Below are 20,221 nucleotides of genomic sequence, written 5' to 3' on the forward strand. Positions count from 1 at the left end.
TTTTTAGTTTTTGCTGCTTCCATCCCGTCTATAAGCTGCCGACTGAGCCCTGAGAGAGGCAAGCCGCTGTGGAGAGGAGATAAGGCTCCACCTGCCAGCCATCCTCATCACTGTGTGCGTTCGTGTGTGTGTGTTTGTCTGAGCCTCTGTGTGTGTGTTTGTGTGTGACCTGCCAAGATAAGTGGCTCTCAGGAACCCAACCATAAAATCGGAGCCATACTAAACACCCAACAGAGATCGAGTCAGACGGTACAAAAGAAAAATACATGTTCTTTTCAGAACAGAGTAGAGAGAAAAATAATAAGAGAAAATGAACAGAAAGGTCATTTCTCCACAGCAGCAATAGGAAGACCCATCAGCTCTCTACTGTGTGGTGACGTTAATTAAAGGAGTGGGACTGAGGCCAGTACTTGGAAAAATGAGAACCCAAGCTGTCGTCATGTTTTTTTTTTCCTCATAATTATCACAAATTATCTCATAATGATGAGAAGCTTTCTCATAATTATAACTTTGTTTCTCATCGTTGTGAGTAACCATCTCAACATTGTCAGACGTGACCTTATCTTATAGTTATCTGACATGGAGTGACAATTATGAGAAACATTAACCTGTGACCTAGAATCTGATATTTATCATTCAGTATTTCACAATTATGATAAATGTTCTCGTAATTATAACTTTGTGTGCTATAATTATGACTTAGCATCTCACAATTATGCAAAACTTTAATTATGACTTTGTGGTTTCTGGGATCTATGATTCAACCTTCTCACAATGTTGAGTCTGTATGTAATAAACGCATGATACAAAGTCATAACTTTATCATAATTAAGCCTTAGTATCTCTGCTATTATATAGTATTTCATGATTATAAGAAACCTTTCATAATTATAGCTTTGTGTCTTATAATTATGAAAGTTATAATAGAAAATGGACTTATTAACTTAAAATTATGAAAAATTTTCTTATAATTATGACTTAGTACTTCAAAATTAAAATACTGATCTTTCTAAGTTAGTATGTCAAGTATATTATTTAGTATTTCATGACTTTGAGAAGCCTTAAGAAGTAATGAGTCATAATAAAAAAAAATTTTAAAATCAAGAATATGGGAAGTTTGTCTCTCTGATACAGTGGCTACAGTCTACCATACACGATCCTAGTTTTCATCTTTTTGTAACGTACAGGTTTCTCTGTTTGACACAGACAGAAAGAGACACGACCGTATCAGTCCTTACAGAAACAGTCCACATATAAACAACACATGATCCTCTGTGTTTGTGTTGTGGTTCACACAGGACCTAAAGTCATAAATAAAGTCTAATAAAGTCTGCTCATCTCCTCTGAAGAGAGGACTCACACACCATCTTTTATATCAACACTTGAACCGACAGGAAAGCCATTCTACTTACATTCTGCTGATAGAAACTCTTTGTTGTTTTTGCAACTCTCCATTTCTCACTCTTTCTGAGAAAATGACAGGAAGTGTAATAGGAAGTGAAGTGTTGCCTTGCCTCATATTGTGCGAGTGTGCCTCGTTGCATTGTCGTCTGCCTCTACACTGCATCATGATAATAGTCTCAGGGCTCTGTAAACTACACCAAAGGCTACTCTGATGGTCAGGAACGGAGGACGGATCAGTGTGAATGTGTCTGGTCAAGAGAAGGAAGGAGATACCACCACAAGCCACAACTCGTGCTCGTGTTGTTGTGAAGAACCGCGTGTCGGTCTGTGTGTGTGTGTGTGATCTTATGGTGGAACCATGACAAGAGCAGCACTGGCTAAACTTCTCATCCTCGTGATCCTGGCCTTCATCATCTGCCTCCCAGAATTCTTCTCGTTATACAGAGGTGGGTCAGATGGTGGTTCAGCCACTCCGTCTGTGTTTATGTGTGTGTTTTTTGTCTATGAAATCAGACCCAAATATAGCTTCTATTTCAACTTATGATCTGAAGTCACTTTGATTTTTTTTTTTTTTTTTTTTTTTTTTTTTTTTTTTTTTATTCAGAAATATAGCTCCATACAACACTGACTGACAGCAGCTTTGAAAATGTCTCTGTGTTGTCCTGCCTTGAAAAGCTCGTTCTCTTTTTGAGAGCAACACGCTTTAGTCTTTGTACTCTTGCACGTGTTTGCCTTCAATAGTTTTTCTTTTTGTCTCTCCTCCTCTGCCTTCCCCTGTCTGTCTCTTCCTGTCAGATATAAACTAGAGGCAACAATTTCCATTTTGAGATCTTGTTCTGATTTCTGACTTGAGGGCCTTTTGCTGTTTCCCCACATTAAGCCTGCTCCTGCTGAGAAATCGTTCTGAATTTTGTGTTTTGTTTGTTCTCTCTATCCTTTTAGTATCAAAAGTTAACTTCCTCTGTCTGCCCTACCGACCCTGCGAGCAAGGGAATCAGGTGAAGAGGGGGGAGAGTGGGAAGATCAGGGATGCTGAAATTAAGAGAACGGACGAGTGCAACCCTCCTTGGACTGCAGAATGGGTAAAAAGGGAGCAGGCCTGCACACAAGAGAGTGAAAGCAACATAACAGACCCTGCATCAGACTCCAGGAGTGATGATTCAGAAAAGAGCTGGTTCATGTGTCAAGCAGATACGGACATGGCAGAATTACACAGCAACATTTCATCTTCAGGTATTGCACAGCTAACCATTAAAGAGAAGTTGTGGTAGTTTTTAGTCACGCTAGGGTCTTGGTTTAACAGATGGCAACATCTGTAATTTGGCCAGCTCACTACTGAAGACTGAAGTCTAAAATATCTCAACAAATATTGGATGAATTGACCTGAAATTTTGAACAGACAATCATGTTATCTGTAAAAACTGTGCTGACAACTTTTAATCTACCACCATTGTCAGATCAAAAGTTCAATTTGTCCAGTGCTTTGGTTTACATTTCCACTGACTGACCGCTGTTTTCATTCGGAGTACAGCTGCTGGCCTGCAAAATACTTCACTCCTGTACGATAATCGCCAGCAGCAGATTAGATCGGCTGAAGCTGACACGTCTGTAGTCACTTGGCTGTCTGCAGTTTGAGTCTGTATTCAGCCAAAGATAGGTCTGAGTGAAAAGATGCACTGTTACTCTGCAACACCACTGTACAACCACATGTGAACACACAGCTAAGGACATCCATATATGAATCTCAAGCTTTGTCTTGTATCTTGCCAACATCAACATCTCATCAGCTTCATAGTTCTGAATCAAGACGTTTAGTATCTAGATTGATGTAGCTGGTCAAATACAATAGGGCTACAGGATGTTAATTGTAAATAACATACATTTCATTAACACTACATATTTCATGCTTCAGTTTGTTTCAGGTGGTAGTTACAGTTTGCCGACATTGATTAGGCTGCTGCTGGAAGGTGTAGGATCTCTACAAAATCTTACTCCACCTTTGAGTTTTAGTTATTTGAGCCTTAGTTACGTCTAAGGCTACTTACTAAACTAAACCTAGATTTTGATTTTAAAAGTGGTTTTTAATTCAATAAAATGCTATTGAATCCCATTCCTTGTGCTAATTAGCAAATGGTAGCATGCTAAACTGCTAAACTAAGACAATGAACATGGTAGACATTATACTAGCTTAGCATTAACATGCATTTATTATTTTAGGCATCTATTTGTGCCTCTAGGTGACAGCCTGCAGGTTATTCTGAACACACAGGGTACCAAGAAGATACTTACTGAGGCCTACAAACACATTACCAAGGTACAGGAAACAAGAGCGTAATATACATTGAGGAGGGGAACCAAATTATTCTGTATGTACTTTTTTTCAGATATCCAGTAGTGATATATATTAGTGAGTAATTCTGATTGTACAAACACGGTACCAGACGACTTGGCCTATATGTTCTTTAACCACAGGAATCAAACTACATGTGGCATTACCTCATAGTAACATTTAATATACCCCGTGACTAGACTGAAATTGCTGTAGAAAGAGAGTGAACAATGGGAGATTATTTCAAGTCAAGTCAGATTTTATTTATATAGTTATCTCAGGTCTAGACCGTACTCTTTATCTTATAAGATTTATCAATGCCTCGACCGGCCTATATTTGAAAAATAATTTGATCCATTACCATTTTTTTTTTTTTTAACCTATCCAGCTACAGCTCTAACGGTACATCTGGAAGTATCAGTGGAGCTTCGGCTCGACAACGCAAAGACCCTGAATCTCACCTTGTATGGCCACAGTAATTACAGCTCCTTAGACCTGCACCCACCTGAAGAGGAAGATAAGGATAAGAGGAAGGATGATGAAGGACAAAAGGCATTCTACTGCTGTCTCCCCGTCCTGCCCACCTCGGAGTCAGCCAATCAAAGCCGCTGTCTCCTTTGGCTCGCCAATCAAACGGTTTCGACCGCAACAGCAAAGGAAAAGCTGCCATGGAAACGGACACAGAAAGGTTGGTGTCAGGATGAGCGAGCAGTGCCTCTTTGTTCCCCATGTGGTCAGCTTGGCTTCAGTTTGAGATTGGAGAGGAGAGGAGACAATAAGGGACAAGGAAATTGGCTACTCAGTTTTCATTTGGGTGAAAGTGATTCAATCTCATTCAAACCCATCCTCTCCCTCAGTCCACAATGGAGTCATTTTTTTCAATAGAACAAATTTCTCTCAATTCCTCTTCTCTTGGCTCCAGTTTTGGCTTCGTTTCTTTTTCTTTCTGCACCGAATGATCAGTCACACTTTCCGAGAGTTACACTACATCTTGATCTACTGTATCTCCAAGGCTGTATTGATTTTGGCTTTGTGTTCTTTCTATTCGGCTCTCCAACACTCCCCCATGCTTAAAGCTACGACTAAGTCATATTTTCCAGAGTGCATAATGAAAGCTGGAAATCCATCTCACTCTGATTTTTCTGCCCCATCTCCACAACTTTTCCATATACTCCCTTTCCCTGCTCTTATTTGTGAGTATGTCTTCTTCACCTCCTTATAGTTTTTCTCTTCCCTCTCAGTACTGTCTCTTGTATATCTCTTTTTGTAAAGTACATTTTCACATTGTTTCTCTTGCTCACCAATGCTCTTGCTCATCCCTTTCTGTTTTCATCATTTTCAGATCTCACAAGGAGAACCATTTTAACATCCAATTACTTGATTAATGATTTTGGTAATCAATTGATTGTTATAGTCATGGCCAAACATTTGCTGGTTCAAGCCTCTCAAATGTGAGGATTTTATCTTGTTCCCTGTTTAACATTACTGTAGATCAATATTTTTGGGTCTGGGTCCAGACAGAACAAATCATTTGAAGGGCATCCAGTGGCTTGATTATTAAGGCCACATAACCACAACATCAATGCTTTGATTCCCAGCCAAGAGAGCCATGTTTCACGTTGTACCCCTTTCTCTCCCCTCATCTCCTCTCTATTTCTGAACTGTAAAATAATGCTCTAGGTAATTGTAAGACTGGTTCACAGATTGCAGACACTGTATAGAATACATTCGAAACAAATAGCATAGATAATTATCAGTGATGAAAATAGCTGTTGCAGCACCAAACTCTGTCTGCTTTAATCCCTCTTCAGATGAGTGGCAGTGTATATTCAGGGTGCTCTGGTTGGCTCTGCTGTGTGTGGTGTTCCTGGTTATAGTTACAACAGTACTCGGGCAAATCTACTTTGGGAAACAGCCACACAGTAAGAGACACACACACACACACACACACACAGAAACAAACAGGCAGTGCATGCTCTTTGGGTGAGTTTGATCTTTGGAAGTTGACCTTAAAATGTTTATTTTCTTTGTCAGAAAAGCCCACGCTGAGCCCTGTGTACAGCCTCACTGGTCAACAGTTAAACGGTAAATTCAAATCCGCATCCTCTGAACTTTCATTTCTACCACACATTTTTCCTCATTTAACTCTTTTTAACGGTGTGTGTCACATCTCTCTGTATCTGTGTGGTCTTATTTTATTCTCACACTCTATTATCATACATTCAGTTTGCTCTTCAAGGGTCAATTTGAGACAAGCACAAATACACATAAACAATCCAAGCACACACATAAAAAATGTGAAATATTATATCCAACAATATCCCAAACATAAAGGTCAATTTCATCAAGTGCATTTGAATCTATGAACAAGGCAAATCTTCTTCTACTGCAGTGGAGTTTTTTGGCTTCTGGAATAAAACCACAAACCTCCTTCTGTTTGTTTTCATAAACATTCAATCTAAAAACATATTCCTGAGAGCTTAAAGCAGACATATAACTGCGTATCACTGTCCCAGAGAATTTTGTGCTCATCAGACCATTATGAAGATAAACTAAATTTTACAGTTGAGTCGTGTTTGCACCCCTGAGTCTGTTTCTGAGAGGAGAATTATTAAGCTACTTATGTCAGAATTATGTTAAATTTTCTTAGAATTAAAGGGAAAATCTCTTTATATGATGTTTAATAATGATTTACTGTCTGCTTCTGACAATGTTTCAACTAGGTGAAGAGAGGCACACAGAATTCATAACTCCTAAGGGTAACTAACTTTGGTAAATTGCACAATAATCCTCATCAATGCAACATTGAGTGGAAATTGATTCTAACAACCTGTTATTTTCTGATAGGGACAGTCCTTCACTTCTATGGGTCCCGGCCTTGGTCAGGTCAGTTCTTAAACATATACATATGGTTGGGAAGAAATTCATTGGATTGGTCTGTTGTTTCAGTCTTTTGCTTTTTTTTTTTTTCTCCAATGGACAGAACTGTCACCCATTGAAGAAGTTGATACTCAAGGTAGGGAATCACACACTCAAAGAAATAAATCTGATCACATGCACATAAAAGTATTTGTAGCCTTGTATGTACAGTCTTCATGTACTTTTTTCAGAGGACATAGAAACACTGCTAGATGGAAATGTCGACCTCTGCTATACTGGTAAGCTCACTACTAGAACAATCATAAGAGGCTATTTGGAGTGTATTTCTGTTTCCATTGAAGACCACAATGAGAAGATTGTCCAGTGTTGGAAGAAGTACTCAGTACTTTTTTTTTTTTTTTAACTAAGGAGGTCAAAAAGAGTAAGAGTAGAAGTCTAGGTGACCAAAAAAATCTTGCATTCAGCCTCAACCAAACAATACTCAGATACACTGGATTTGGAGTAAAGTGCAATAAACAAAAATAAAGATTTTATTTACAACACTTTAAATTTAAAGATACTTTTCTCTTTTGATTAAATAGCTGCGAGAAGGTTTCGAGCCATGGCTTAAATGCAGGCCACTCCACTCCAAAATGACCTACACGTAGCAAGCTGGGGTGACTCAAACCACACAATGAAGCATGCATTCAATATGGCTGCTCTACTGTCCAAACATTTAACATAGTGAAAAAACTACACCACAATTTAATGATACACCTGGGGAAAACAGCAGGTTTTTTTCAGTGGTTTCACACCAAATTAAACAAAATCACATTAAAATAAAAAAAGAAGTGTAAAAATAAATAAACCAAGACCTACCTTGCTGTACTGGAACCCTCCAGTCAGGTGACATGCAGGTGACTGGAACCTACATTATGAAGGACCACAGATTAATGGTGCACTGAGGGCAATAAAATCACTATCATGCTTAAGCAGTCGCAGATAGTCAGTTTAAGTTAATACTGTGAGCCACATGCAACCCTCCTTAGTTCTACACTTCAAGTCTTAATCTAAAGCTGTTAATCATGTTTAAATGGAACCTACCAGATCAAACACCAAACAAATGCCAGTCTCAGCTGTTGTCTCTTAGGTGTGCTTTAAAGCAGGAAGAGAGCACAGGTGAGCTCCTCCCCTTTTATAAGCTCTGCCCCTTTTCCTGGGTCCTAGTGCTAGTCCACCTCTTACCTTCTCCAACAGTATTAGCATTAAAATACACTCAGAGTACCAAAAGTAACCTTACTCATCGTGAGGATTGACCCATTTCAGAATTAAATACTGTATATGATATTACTGAATTATGATTATTGATGCATCAGTGTGTGAAGATCTCTGTATTGTTACAGCAGGTAAAGGTAACATTTTAAAATGCACTGGAGTAAAAAAGTACAATATTTGCCTGTGAAATGTGAGTAGATGTAGTTACTTTCCACTTCTTATACTTTTCATTTAGAACTTTCGTCCTCACTTTTAGATGATACTTAATATTTGGTGTTTATAAGAAGGTTAGCCAGTCAGCCAGTCCAATGTACTTCAAGCTGAGAGTTAAGATAAACCTCATCCTTGCCCTTTTCAACATTGTCTAACACACAGAGTGTTTATTACCTCTTCTGTCTTTAGCAAATCTACATCATCGTGTCCATCCGTCTACCTCTGCCTTCACAGAGGAGCCGCTGGGGGAGAAGAGCACAGAAATAGACTTGAAGTGAAAAATAAAAATGACAGCTTCACCCACCAGCCACCTTTTTATCTTGAAAACGAAGATACATCTGAGACTTGTGAAGATGGTTAAAACGTATTTATTTTCAACATCTCATCCTCAAACAGTCTTAGGGTGTTTTATTAGAGGGCAGTCTTAACACATTAGTAAACTGTCCAGAGTTAAATAAATGATTCAGCTCCCAAACATTTTTCCAGATCGTATTACAAATAATTTTGAGGCAGAAGTACGGCTGATAAACAGCCTTACCCTATCTGGCTATAGCTGAAAGGAGCCAAAACATTATGACAAGATTGACTAATATTTTCTTTGCTTAATAGCTTTCTTGCCTGTATCAGTGTATGTCTAAAAGGGGAGAAGGAGAAGAGAGTATTTCATCTTACAGAGGTCTGAATAACTGTGGGCTGGAAGCTGAGAGCCAATTTAACACTGAATATTAAAAGACAGATTCACTGCGAGTGCCTTGGGTTTGCTGCAGAAACTCCACAGGTGGTCAAAGGGAAAAAATAAAGTGGAGAATGGCTGATATATTTACCTCTGGTGATGAAGGAGTGTATAAATCTTGTAAAATAATATTAGAAGCCTTTATTTAAAAGGGCGAGAGATAATTAAAGACACAGCTACATGTTTTGGCTGATGCCTTCTTTAACATGGGAAATATGCTCATTTGATTTTTCCCTAAGTGTCACACTCTTCTTCTATGTATAGCAGCACAATTAACAAAGTTAGAGATGGATTCAGCAACACTACATCTTCAGTATACGCAAGAGGAGAGGAGGAGAACTAAATATTTTCTAGTCCAAAGGTTTAAGATCATTTTTTTCTTTCAAATAAAACTGGATGAGAGTGAACTAATAAGATGGTGTTGCTTCATATAATTTAATGTTAAAAAACAAAACAAGCAAAAACCATGGTGAATCATCACGAATACTGGCATTTTGTCTCAAACCAGATTAACAAGATTCAGCAAAACAGAAAAATTATTTCTGTTAAAATAACAATGAACCATAAAGAGTGCAAAGAAAGCTTAATATACATTAATGTAGAGTTCCTTCAACACAACCAGTTATGTTTTGTTTTTGGTTCAGTATTTCGGAGATCTTTGTTTTGTCAGGCAGAGTGAGTCACAGCTGAGCCTGAATCAGCTCTGTGCACTGTTTGGTTCCTCAAAGCAAAAATATCAAGAGACGAAATAACATTCAGAGACACAAGGTGGAAAAACCGCACATACAATCTGCATGAGTCATTTCTACATGTATCTGTTAATTAGACTGTTATCTTCAAGATTATGTTCTGCATATATAAACAACCTCTTCTGCCTGTTGCTGTGGCACTTAATGGAAATATAAGCACTTAATCTGGTTTAATCTAATTTCTATACCTCACTGTACAACAATAGATATATTAAGACAAGCGGGTGAGCAGGTAGCGTGTGTGTGTGTGTGTGTGTGTGTGTGTGTGTTAGTGTTGTGTCTGTGGTGCTGGTTCTGAGGCGGGTCGGCAGTGTTGGCTCTGGATGTGGGAGATCTGCAGGACGGGAAGCAGCAGCTGAAATGCATTCTGGATGTAGTTGGTACTGTTGGAGCCCTGCGGGCAAGAAACCCATCATCATTATCATCATCGCCGTCATCATCATCATCATCATCATCATTTCCCACATGAAAAAAGCATTGTTTAATATATTTAAGAACTGCTGGGAATTTAAAAATGAAAACAATTAAGTTGTTTGCAGCTGAAATAATTTCATAATTTATTATGTGCAGCCTAAATATATTGTACATGTTGTCAGCCCAACAGTGGGAGTACAGGCAATAGAATAACATTAAAATACTGATTTTACTTGAAATAAAGTGTATTCCCAGTGTTCAAAATCTATTTTAAGTGTGATTTTTTCTCCTTTGTTATTTCTAAATAAATATGTCTTGTGCAGGTCTCAGCTCGTTCCCCATTAACAAATCAAACGTGATCAATTACCACACCATTCACAGTAATTATCATCTCGTCTCTAACAGTCATCATCAGACGGAGACTGCTGCCTCATTAATTTCATTAATCACAAACTGATTATAATTAAGATCGTCTGAGGAAAAAAAAATCAGTGTATCTCACCTCTAGCATCACACTATCTACCAGTGGATTCAACTCCTCTGCTTTCCTCTGGCCCTGAGAGAGAGATAAATCGAGAGATGAGAGACAGGAAGCAGCAGTGTGGAAAACTAAATACTTACATAGGAAAAACACAAGGACGAACATTAATGATAAGGCAGGAAATGTTTTAGATTTTCCTTATGGTTGACAAATGCCAGGGGGAAAAAAAACAACTAACAAGTGTGATATAAAGTAGCTTATTCCTCCATTATATTCCAAAACACCGAAATGAGCCACACTGTTTCACTGAGTGACATTTTCCTTAGTTGCATATTGCTGGAAGATGGAGGAGAACACCCTTCTACTTTGACATTTTCCCTCATTATCATGGAAGAGTATGCTGTCGCCCAACACAGTGCTCAAGTAACACAGGATGAAATGTGAAAAACAATTTGGCAAACAGCAGCTGACTCACTGAAAGACTCTTTTTCATTTAATTCTCTTCACAGTGGGTGAAAACACATCATACTGTATATATGTGTGTCTTCAAAGAGAGGCTGTATTTTTGTTAGTATTCATAGATGGCCATCTTCTAAAAGGATGCTCCAACTCGAACACAGAAACTTTTACTACCCTCATTACCACAAACATGTGTACTGTTGTTTATTTTGAGTTAATAATCCCCAGTGTACCAAATGTATATTAATCTACAGTCCCTGACAAATGCATTACTTGGTCTTTATCTTTTAAAATCAGTAAGTAAAACAACAGTTAAGAGTCGTCTTTAGCTTCTATAATGTCACGTTTTTCCTGAGGAAACACAAAATATGTGGGTGGGGTGCAGTTACATTTTTAGATAAAATCCTTCAGATTTGTTTGGATCATTCAAAAGTGGACATATCTTAGAAAACATGGAGAAATACACATGGAGCTGTAGAGTCGGCCTCCACCCTCCACCTCATTAACTCATTAATTAGACCTCAACCATGTTCCAGGGTTTTTGCGGACTGACTTCTGAAATGTTGTAATGCCAGTTGCTATGACCCATGAGCTGCGTGATGGTAGTTACACATTTGAGGGAATAAATGACGGTATACGCCCCTGAGCTGAGGTGAGTCATGAAAAATAATCTAATATTTCACAGGAAGAAAAAAAGAGTTGAGTATCACTGCAGAGACAAATGGGCTTAGGACTGGGAGCCTCAGACAGGGCTGGCAAGGTGAAAAGTACTGAGAGACAGACTAACCAGTTGTTGATTTTGGATTCCCTGGGGTTTGTTTACATTACAAAAACATAGACACCTGTAGTTTCCACACACAAGCACAGTCCCTCTCACTCACCCCAACAAGAAGCAGCGTATCAGAGAACTTCTTGGCCAAACACTCCACCTCCTTACACATGGCACATGTCAATCTGGAATTTAAAAAATACATTTGATCAAAACTTGCTCCTTTCCATGTTCAGCTCCTCATACACACCCACACATATATGTAAACACACACACACCTGGTGAGGATGTGTGCCTGGTCTCTGGCTGGTTTCTCCAGGTCCTGGCCGTGGAGAATGAGCTCTGCCACCTTGTGGAGCTGCTCGATACTGCGAGCCGTCACTTCTGCCAGACTGCCCACTGATGACAGGTAGACAGCCTGGAGAGTGGGCGATGAAGACACACACACGGACACACACATATGTCATATATCAGGCTGTGACAGCGGGAGAGCAGTCTGCTTAAATTTAAATCATAAAAGGAAAAGTCACAGAACACACTGCTGGGTTGACCTCACCTCCACAGATCTGGGGTCGTTCTCTTCCTCCTTCTTCTCCCCTTCTCCCCCCTTCGTCTCCTCCTGCTCTTCTCCATCTTTCTTTTCCTTCTCCTCCTTTTCATCCTCTCCAGGCGAGGCCTCTCCTCCCGGCTGGTCCTCCGTTTCCCTGCCAACTGTCTCCGTAGTGACAGGCTGTTCCACCTCGCTCACCCAATCATGGGCCCTCATCCGAGCCTGGAGATGCATAATTACCACCCATCAGCTCTGCATGGTGAGAGATCGCCATCCTGATGTATGCTAATTATATGCATATACACGATTATATGCTAATGTAGGTTCTATATATGTGAATTTGATTATGCAGTAGGACTTCAAAGGTGATAACTTTTATATTACTTCTAAGACTGCAGCAGGAGAGTGGGGATGTTAAAGTGCTGTGTGTGTGTGTGGATTTCTATACATCTATCAACTAATTTTTTTAACACGGGGAGAAAGTTGAAGAAGACTTCACAGAAATGAGGACATTTTGCAGCTGTTTCTGGGCTGAAAAGAAGATGATGTGCTCTGACAGGTTACTATGTTTGTCTGAGATGATAAATGAATGACTATATTATCTTGAACGTCATCTACTTCAGTCACTAATATCCTAAATATCTGTAGATTAGCTGAGCAATAGCCTAACTATTCCACTATTCCACTATTATAGCTTTTTAGAGTATTTAATAAATAAATGAATGTGTAAACAGATAATTTTAAACAAGCTGATTAATCAGAACCAGCAGGTGAATACAGAGTTTGTGTGATGTGTTTCCATTTTGATGGATTTGCACTGGGGCTCAGACAGGAGAAAACACTGCATGCACTCCAATGGTCACTGATTGTCTTGATGAGTATAAAAATGATATGTAAGGAAAATCTTACAGAGAACTGGTGCTCATCCGACAGTCGAGCTCAGGCACTTGGAGAATTTACTCTCAAGAGGCACTGAAGCTGCTCTGGAAGCTTGTGGTGGCTTGATACTTTACTAAGACACTTAATGTTGAATTTCTTTTAATTTGTCACCCGTGTTTATATCCCTGTTGTGCCACACAGTATGTTTTTAAATCCTCTTAGTAAGATGGAGCCTACGATGTTAATCATATTTAATAGCTACTTCAATATATTCAGATGATCTTTCTCTGAGGGGGTTAAGTATTTGATTGCACTGAGTTTCAATATAAATAATTAGATGTGGACAGTATTGATGTAATTGGTGGGCTTCACCTGGGATTCACCAATGGGCTGAATCAGTCTATGTGAATATTACTAGATAAAGTGTAATATAGAGATAATTTTTGACATCTATTCAGTGTGCAGGAGCCTTTTTGTCTTGTTTTTGTCTTTCTGCCTATGCAGCTGATACCATGTTAATCATAAACTCATAAAAAGCCAATGAATATCTTCACAGTTGTTGGAAAACCAATGTGTCTGTGTGTGTCTATTACTGATGTTTTATATGTGTGTGAGAGAGTCACCTTGTTGAGTTTGTCAGGCGTGGCAGCAACATGAAGCTCAAACAGCAGCTCAGTGAGAACGCTCACAAACTCCTCACCATCAGCAGCTGAGAGAAACACACAAACACACACACACATGCACGCGCCCGCACACACACACACACACACACACACACACAGAAAACACATGTCATGTCAGGTCTATTCACACACACATTATGTTAAAGCCATAGGTGCATAAAGTGCAAAATGATTTCTACCACATGCCAGTGATGCTTTCATTTCCCCCCATGCTGAGTTTGTAATGATGGTATTTCTGTGCACCTTCAGCCAACAGCACAACAGACATTTGGTGAACTTCTGATTCTTGTTTTCATGCTAAATTAATGCAAACTCCTGCATCTAAATTACAGTTGGAGCTTAATGTGTACAGCACACATGCAGGTTTAATGTCTTGATCCGATAGATTGTTTCTGTTGTTGTTGTTGTTGTTGTTTTTCAATCAGTGATGTAATGTGAATGTGCCAGTGGCCCTCTGAACACCAACTCAGGATCAGGTACTGTGCTAAACCCTCCAGGTAAAGGGACACCTGCCTGCTTTGCACTGCTGTGACATCGCCCGAGGCACCTGTCACGCAGTTAAAGTTTACATATAGCTTTTAAAATGCAAAGTGACAAGTGGCTGGTGAGATTTGATGGAAACCAGAACTTTAAATGAAATGGGAACCCTGAATTTCACTTTGGTAGAACATTTTCTGTTTCTTTAGCAGTTGCAGGAGAACAGGAACAAAACGCCTCTAACACTGCCTCCCATAGGGATCCAAGCTTCTCCACCGCAACAAGAAAAATAATTTGTGTATGATCCGAGACTTAGAGTGGGATTTTTCCCCGCACTAGGAAAATAAGATTGTGTGTTGACACCCAGCTCCTCTACTGAAGCGTCTCAGAAACTGAATCCCTGCTGGCTGCTGCAGGTCTGTTGCTCTGTTCCTGTTTTTGACCTTGCTGTGGAAGATGACAACCAAAAAGGTGATTTAACTTGAAGGGAGCAACATAAAGTATCACTGTGTAATGCAACGGATTGGAGAGTGACATGTAAAATGAGATATGTATGTTATTTTCTCTGGTTCACAGTAATATTTTATTTAGCAGCTCTGTATTCAAAAATTGAGAGTGGCTAAAATATTCACCATTTTGTCATGTTTGCTATAAATATATCATTTTGACTTGTTGGGGCAGGGTATTGCAGTTTATAAATTAACCACCCCCGGATAATAATTTTCTGTCCCTAAAGTACTGAAGAATTGTTTTTGTTTCTCTGGCTTAGGCAAGCAAAAGTTAGACTTCTTATAGAGGATTTTAAAACTTTAAATGTCTTTAAACTTCACATTTTTAATGCTTCATCCTATAGCCAACTTTCAATTTTTAAAACAATTCCATTTGGTGAATAGAATTACCTGATTAAGTAAAGTTTATATGCAGTATTGTGCAAATGTTTAGAAATTTTAGATGTTTAGACTCTTATCAATCACAGGAGGCGCCTGAAAATTAATTCTGCAGCATGACAACCACTTCAGACGCACAGCCAGAGTCATAAAGAACTGTCTTAGAGACAAGCAGAACAAGGAGTCCTGCAACAAGATGGTCTGGCCCCAGCAAAGCATCAACATCATGGAATCAGTCTGGGATCACATGAAGAGAGAGAAAAACTGTGGAAAGTTCTCCACAATGCTCGGAGCAACCTGCCTGCAGAGTGCCTTGAAAAAATACCTGTGCGCAGATGTACTGAGGAGAACTGGTGCTGTTTTGCACTTTGCATGAAGTTAAATGATAAAACTAATCACAGTATTTTTGAAAGCATCCTAAATTTAGTTGAAATGCCTCTGCATAGTTCTGCATATAAACACCTGCATTTTTCAAACTGCACAAACTTAACTCTCTGCCTGGATGCACCACATGGAGGACATTTCAAAAGACTCTCTGCTCACAACTGATGCATGTGATTACACCATAACGTCAGCTAGCAGCATGCTAAAGCCCTGATACGGGAAAAGACTGAATGGAAAATTCAACCAAAGTGAAATATCAGTTCTGATCCTGAACTGATGATGCAGTGTCAGAATTCATGTCCCTCTGCAAGAGCTCAAACAGTGAATGGGAATAAGGCCAACTGATCCTGGGTCAGTGTTCAGGGAGTGCCTCTACCTCCAGCAGGTCTAGTTGGTTGGTCTGGGTCACTCACACAAGGGGGTAGAACAGTGTAATTGGGAACTTAGATCACCGTTATCCTTCGTCTGTCCTCCTTCTCCTTCTTCCTCTCCTTCCTCCTCCTCTTCCTCTCGCTTGATGAAAATCTCTTTGATTAAAATCAGCTCCTTCTTCACCTCCTCCTGCTCCTCTTCCACCAAGGAAGACAGGAACGCTTGAACCTAAGAGCAGATACACGCAGAACTTAATGTACACTATTTTTAAACAGACCGTGTCTCTGCACAGTACTCTACATTCCTCACACTTGCGCCTCACCTTGGCCTCGCTCTCATTGGACAAAATCTCCAGGGCCTCGAGGTGTGACAAGCCCTGGTAGTCGTCAAACAGAATACCGTAGTGAGCTGTGGGTGCGCTGATTGGCTGGTTGTTCAGACGTGCCCGTTCCTTCTCCTTGGCTTCCTTCAACATCTGAAAAAAATCACAGCAAAAAGCTTGATCCTGCGCAGCGGCACAGCTGTCATTTAGAGAAATTACAGAATGTGGATTTCCACTGAAAAGCACCAATGTATTCTATCCACGCTGACAGACGGGCATCAAGTTTTATATTATTCATCTGACAGGAGGAGACGTGTTGGTTTTCTGACACTGCGCTGAGCTCGGTGTGTGAAAGACTGCATACCTGACTCAGAGATGCAGTCTTCTGCATCAGGGTCTTGGTCTTTTTGAAACCCGGGTCACTCTCGGCAAGAACAGTCATGGTCTTTTTTCCAATGAACTCCAAGGCATCCAGACCTCCATGGATCACTGACTTACCCTTTGAGAGACACAAATAAAGGGACACACAGAAAAAAGCATATCACCTGAATTAGTACATAAACTATGGAATCCAGTTCTCATCAGTAAAGGTTCATGAAACTGCTGAGGAACTTAGAAGCGATTAAAAAAAAAAAAAAAAAAAAAAGTCAAAATGTACATAATAAGGCTAATTGATGCCCTGAGAAGTCACAGTCATGTTCACTCACTGTGTTCTGCACAGCATGTGTGATTGTAGAGAAAACACCTCTGCTGGAAGCTGCTGCACTCGCAGAGGAAGACTCCCCCGAGCTGGACAAGTCAGCCTCTCCGCTCTCTCCTCCTCCTCCTCCTCCCTCTCTCTTCACCTCTGCTCCCTCCTCCCCCTCCTCCTCTCGTGCCTCCTCTCCCACTGAGGTCCTGTGGAGACGCAGCGCCTCTCCTGCCTTCACTTTAACCGAGGTCAGGCTCTGACCTGTGCACAGACACATGCGCAAAGTTATAGACTCACAGAGAAGTGGGAGAAAGGAAAGTGAAAGAGAGGGGGAAAAAAAATGGAGTGATAAGGAAATATGAGATGCGAGGGAGCAGGGATGAGAGCAGGAGACGTACCCACTGTGGAGGTGGCACTGCTCAGAAGAGATTTTCCCCATGAACTCCAACCTCCCCAGCCTTTTTCTCTCTCCTGAAGTGACCTCTGCGCACACACACACACACACACACACACAACTATATCAGTCAGAAAACATTACTCTTGTGTGCACTGTAAAAGCAGGTAGGAGATACTCACAGTTAAAAATTCAGAATTGAAGATTAGAGTATGAGAAAACTCAACAACAAGTGGAAAAACTGTGTGCTACAAACCTCCACATCCTCCTCTGCAGCCTCTGCGTCCGGCTCCAGGCTCACTGGTTGGTCACATTCAATCACCTGACCCTCAGCAGGAGGCTCCGGTTGGTCAGTGTGACCCTCTGAAGCGTCAGCCTCGGGGGCGGTGTCCTCTGTGGTCGTCTCCTCTGTGGACTGTGGGGGGTTGACACTGTCAGGGATCAAAGTAGGCTGCAGAGGAGCGGAGGGCCGTGTGAGGGCTGCTTCAACATCCTGACAAGAGCCGGCGTCAGCATCGGAGGGTTGGCCAGGTGGAAGTGCGGTGTCCACAGAAAGGTCCATGTCAGAGGGGGCAGCCTGGGACATGGTGATCTGGAAGAGAGAGAGATGTTTCATTTTCATTTTCATTTGTATATTTGTATTGGAGTCAGAGAATGTTGGTTTTTTTTCTTGATAATTGATTATGAAAATTGTCTGAGATTTATTCTTTGTCAGTCAACTATTCGATTAATCACCTGACTATCAGCTCTACTTTCTAATGTGCAAAGTTCTTAAAGCAAAGAGATGACTGCAGTTCTCACACAAACACTGCAAAACACTAAATCACATGTTACAAACTGCAGGCAGCTCATATCAGCACAAAGTTCAAATAAAGATCAATAAATCAGTTCCTTGTGTTTACTCTATGAGGATTACTCAGGTGACCATCACTGCAACACACTGTCAGTTACCTCATCACTGCTGCAAGACATGTGTTTTATTTTCTTTACTTAAGTTCTTGTTGTTTTTATGTAAATTGTAGTTTACAGTTTTAAGCCTTCAGGCATTACACTGCATAGTCAAAGATTACAACAGTTCCAACTATTTGAAACATCTGATGTTGGTGGTAAATAAAGAAGAGAAAAATGATGCAATGAATTACTACTGCAGTGACTGTTTGACAGCACCATTTAACGATGACTGTGTTATTATAACATTTAAAAATTATTCAGATTCAGTGTTTAATGTACATTTTTGCGATGCTCTGATCAACTTGATTGGCATACGTTTTTTGCTATATGTGAGATTGATGGGACCAAAATTAAACTTTTGCACATTGAAACTGCTGTGAGTCAAAGAAACCATGGAAATACTCAACTAAGCTGAGGCACTGGTCCTCATTTCATATTCAATGTCACCATCTACTGGTCATTTGCTGTACGTGCTTTCATGATAACTGTCATCCTCTTGTTTTCAATCACTGTTGAGTTTAGTTAAAGCTTTTTCCTGGCAGCAAATTGTCTGTTATCTCCAACACACTGTATGCCCAAAATGGTGGAATAAACGGGTTAACAATAGAAATATACATTTGCCCAGAAAAGGAGAAAATTACGTCAGTCTAGTAATAAATAAGTTACATTCAATATAACGTGACAATATATTCGTTTGATCTGGCGCAATAAGACTAATACTTAAAATGTTGCACTTAATACACTGACTGTCCTGACAGTCTGTGGCGATCAACATGTGGTCTACGCAGTAAAGTATTTTCCAACCAGGTTAAATTAATCATTTCATCAATATGATCGTTTTCCACGTATGTCAAAGCCTCCTCTGCTTCTTTTAACACCGTTTAAGCACACAACTACAGCATGACAACACACACAACAATGTCAAGCAGAAAGGCAACAAAGACCACTGTTCTATTTCAAAGCGAAATGACAATTAGGCTATTATTCGCAGGATTATTATCATTTTAACGAGTAACACAAACAGGTTCTCAACGCTGCAGCATATTATTGAAAACTTCATCTCCGGCTTAGTTGCAGATTTGCGTCTCTCAGTTGTTGCAGTCAAAGGAAACTTAAAAAAGCTCAAAGACAGTTTTGTTTTTTATGAAAGTGACGGTGCAGCTCACCCGTTTGGTGCCAGCCAGCCAGCAGCTCCTCTTCCGCCCCGCCACGTCGGCAGGCCGGTAGGTGACTGCACCGAAGAGTAACAAGCGACAAGATGACTCCCTGCCGCAGGGACGTCTGCTGTCTGCTGGACCTGGAAAGTGGGTAAACCAACACAGGTCAGCCAGCTCATTTAAGCCTGTGACAGAGATGATAACACCAGCGACTAGAAGTCTACTTTACAATTAGAATAAATGTTTCACAAACAGACATAGTTTCAGTTTTCCGTTTAATGTGATATCGTTTCTCTATTTTACAATTTAACGCCTTGTAACAACGTAAAACTGTACCAGATTTATATCGGCACTAATGCGTAATGCCCTTCACCTTGAAACGGTATATGCAGACGTGTCAGACCATGCTTGATCCTGGTCGATCAGGAGAATTTGAGCGAAAACGAAAGTGAGCAGCAGTGAATCATCTTGTTTCGCCTAGTCACTGATGTTTGAATAGGAAATACAGTAACTATGTCTCAGAATCGTTGAATGCCGAGTCAAAAAGCTCAACAACAGTTCATAGTGTATGAGTATTCAAAAAACTGTCGAAAATCGCACAGTATTTCGTGTAGTTATATTTATATAATGCTGTCTTCACGATTAACGACATGGTGGCTCGTTGGTCTAGGGGTATGATTCTCGCTTAGGGTGCGAGAGGTCCCGGGTTCAAATCCCGGACGAGCCCGATTTTTTGTAGCGTTTGACAAAGTGCACCGATTAATTAAGCTAAATTAGTGCTATATGACA

At 40.1% G+C, this 20,221-nt stretch overlaps 3 protein-coding genes and 1 non-coding gene across 11 annotated transcripts in view; 2 read left to right on the plus strand and 2 right to left on the minus strand.

Moving 5' to 3' along the window:
- klhl5 (kelch-like family member 5) overlaps positions 1–8,263 on the minus strand; it is a 55,995-nt gene extending 47,732 nt beyond the window's left edge. For 2 of the 7 annotated variants that reach the window (XM_018695746.2, XM_018695744.2), the window contains exons 1-2: positions 7,697–8,263; positions 7,472–7,520 (exon numbers count right to left, since the gene is read on the minus strand). In XM_018695746.2, the coding sequence (XP_018551262.1) occupies positions 7,472–7,505 (34 nt within the window). In that variant the 5' untranslated portion in view covers positions 7,506–7,520; positions 7,697–8,263. Of the gene's footprint in view, positions 1–1,412; positions 1,536–4,238; positions 4,379–7,471 lie in introns of those variants that run through there. The other 5 variants (XM_051070646.1, XM_051070644.1, XM_018695745.2 and 2 more) reach the window with 3 other exon arrangements.
- LOC108896564 (uncharacterized) lies at positions 1,533–10,244 on the plus strand. 2 transcript variants are annotated; one of them, XM_018695748.2, is made up of 10 exons: positions 1,533–1,850; positions 2,347–2,637; positions 4,122–4,421; positions 5,545–5,655; positions 5,768–5,818; positions 6,457–6,492; positions 6,581–6,619; positions 6,717–6,749; positions 6,844–6,891; positions 8,270–10,244. In XM_018695748.2, exons 1-10 carry the CDS (start codon positions 1,763–1,765, stop codon positions 8,356–8,358), a joined length of 1,086 nt encoding a protein of 361 aa, XP_018551264.1. In that variant the 5' UTR covers positions 1,533–1,762; the 3' UTR covers positions 8,359–10,244. The 2 variants fall into 2 exon arrangements, with proteins under 2 accessions (XP_018551264.1, XP_050926611.1); XM_051070654.1 differs by having other exon boundaries at positions 9,835–10,244.
- Positions 8,433–19,590, minus strand: fam114a1 (family with sequence similarity 114 member A1). Its single transcript, XM_018695747.2, has 13 exons — positions 19,442–19,590; positions 17,581–17,916; positions 17,329–17,413; positions 16,947–17,191; positions 16,604–16,738; positions 16,240–16,392; positions 15,998–16,145; positions 13,738–13,823; positions 12,242–12,457; positions 11,964–12,103; positions 11,798–11,870; positions 10,479–10,532; positions 8,433–9,956 (listed from the first exon to the last, which is right to left on the minus strand). Exons 2-13 carry the CDS (start codon positions 17,908–17,910, stop codon positions 9,831–9,833), a joined length of 1,791 nt encoding a protein of 596 aa, XP_018551263.1. The 5' UTR covers positions 17,911–17,916; positions 19,442–19,590; the 3' UTR covers positions 8,433–9,830.
- Positions 19,591–20,087: 497 nt separating this feature from the next.
- trnap-agg (transfer RNA proline (anticodon AGG)) lies at positions 20,088–20,159 on the plus strand. The gene has a single exon. It is a non-coding gene; the product is annotated as a tRNA-Pro (tRNA).
- The last annotated feature ends 62 nt before the right edge of the window (positions 20,160–20,221 follow it).

The sequence above is a fragment of the Lates calcarifer genome, linkage group LG5, assembly GCF_001640805.2.
Source record: "Lates calcarifer isolate ASB-BC8 linkage group LG5, TLL_Latcal_v3, whole genome shotgun sequence".
Lineage (NCBI taxonomy): Eukaryota > Metazoa > Chordata > Actinopteri > Centropomidae > Lates > Lates calcarifer.

Coding starts and splice junctions, on each gene's coding strand:
- LOC108896564 (XM_018695748.2), top strand. CDS start 1,763: ATGACAAGAGCAGCACTGGCTAAACTTCTCATCCTCGTGATCCTGGCC. Junction 2,638..4,121: donor CAGCAACATTTCATCTTCAG/GTATTGCACAGC, acceptor TAACCTATCCAG/CTACAGCTCTAACGGTACAT. Junction 6,892..8,269: donor TGTCGACCTCTGCTATACTG/GTAAGCTCACTA, acceptor TTCTGTCTTTAG/CAAATCTACATCATCGTGTC.
- fam114a1 (XM_018695747.2), bottom strand. CDS start 17,910: ATGTCCCAGGCTGCCCCCTCTGACATGGACCTTTCTGTGGACACCGCA. Junction 17,414..17,580: donor CTGCAGAGGAGGATGTGGAG/GTTTGTAGCACA, acceptor GTGTGTGCGCAG/AGGTCACTTCAGGAGAGAGA. Junction 13,824..15,997: donor AGGACAGACGAAGGATAACG/GTGATCTAAGTT, acceptor TGTTTCTCTCAG/CTGCTGATGGTGAGGAGTTT.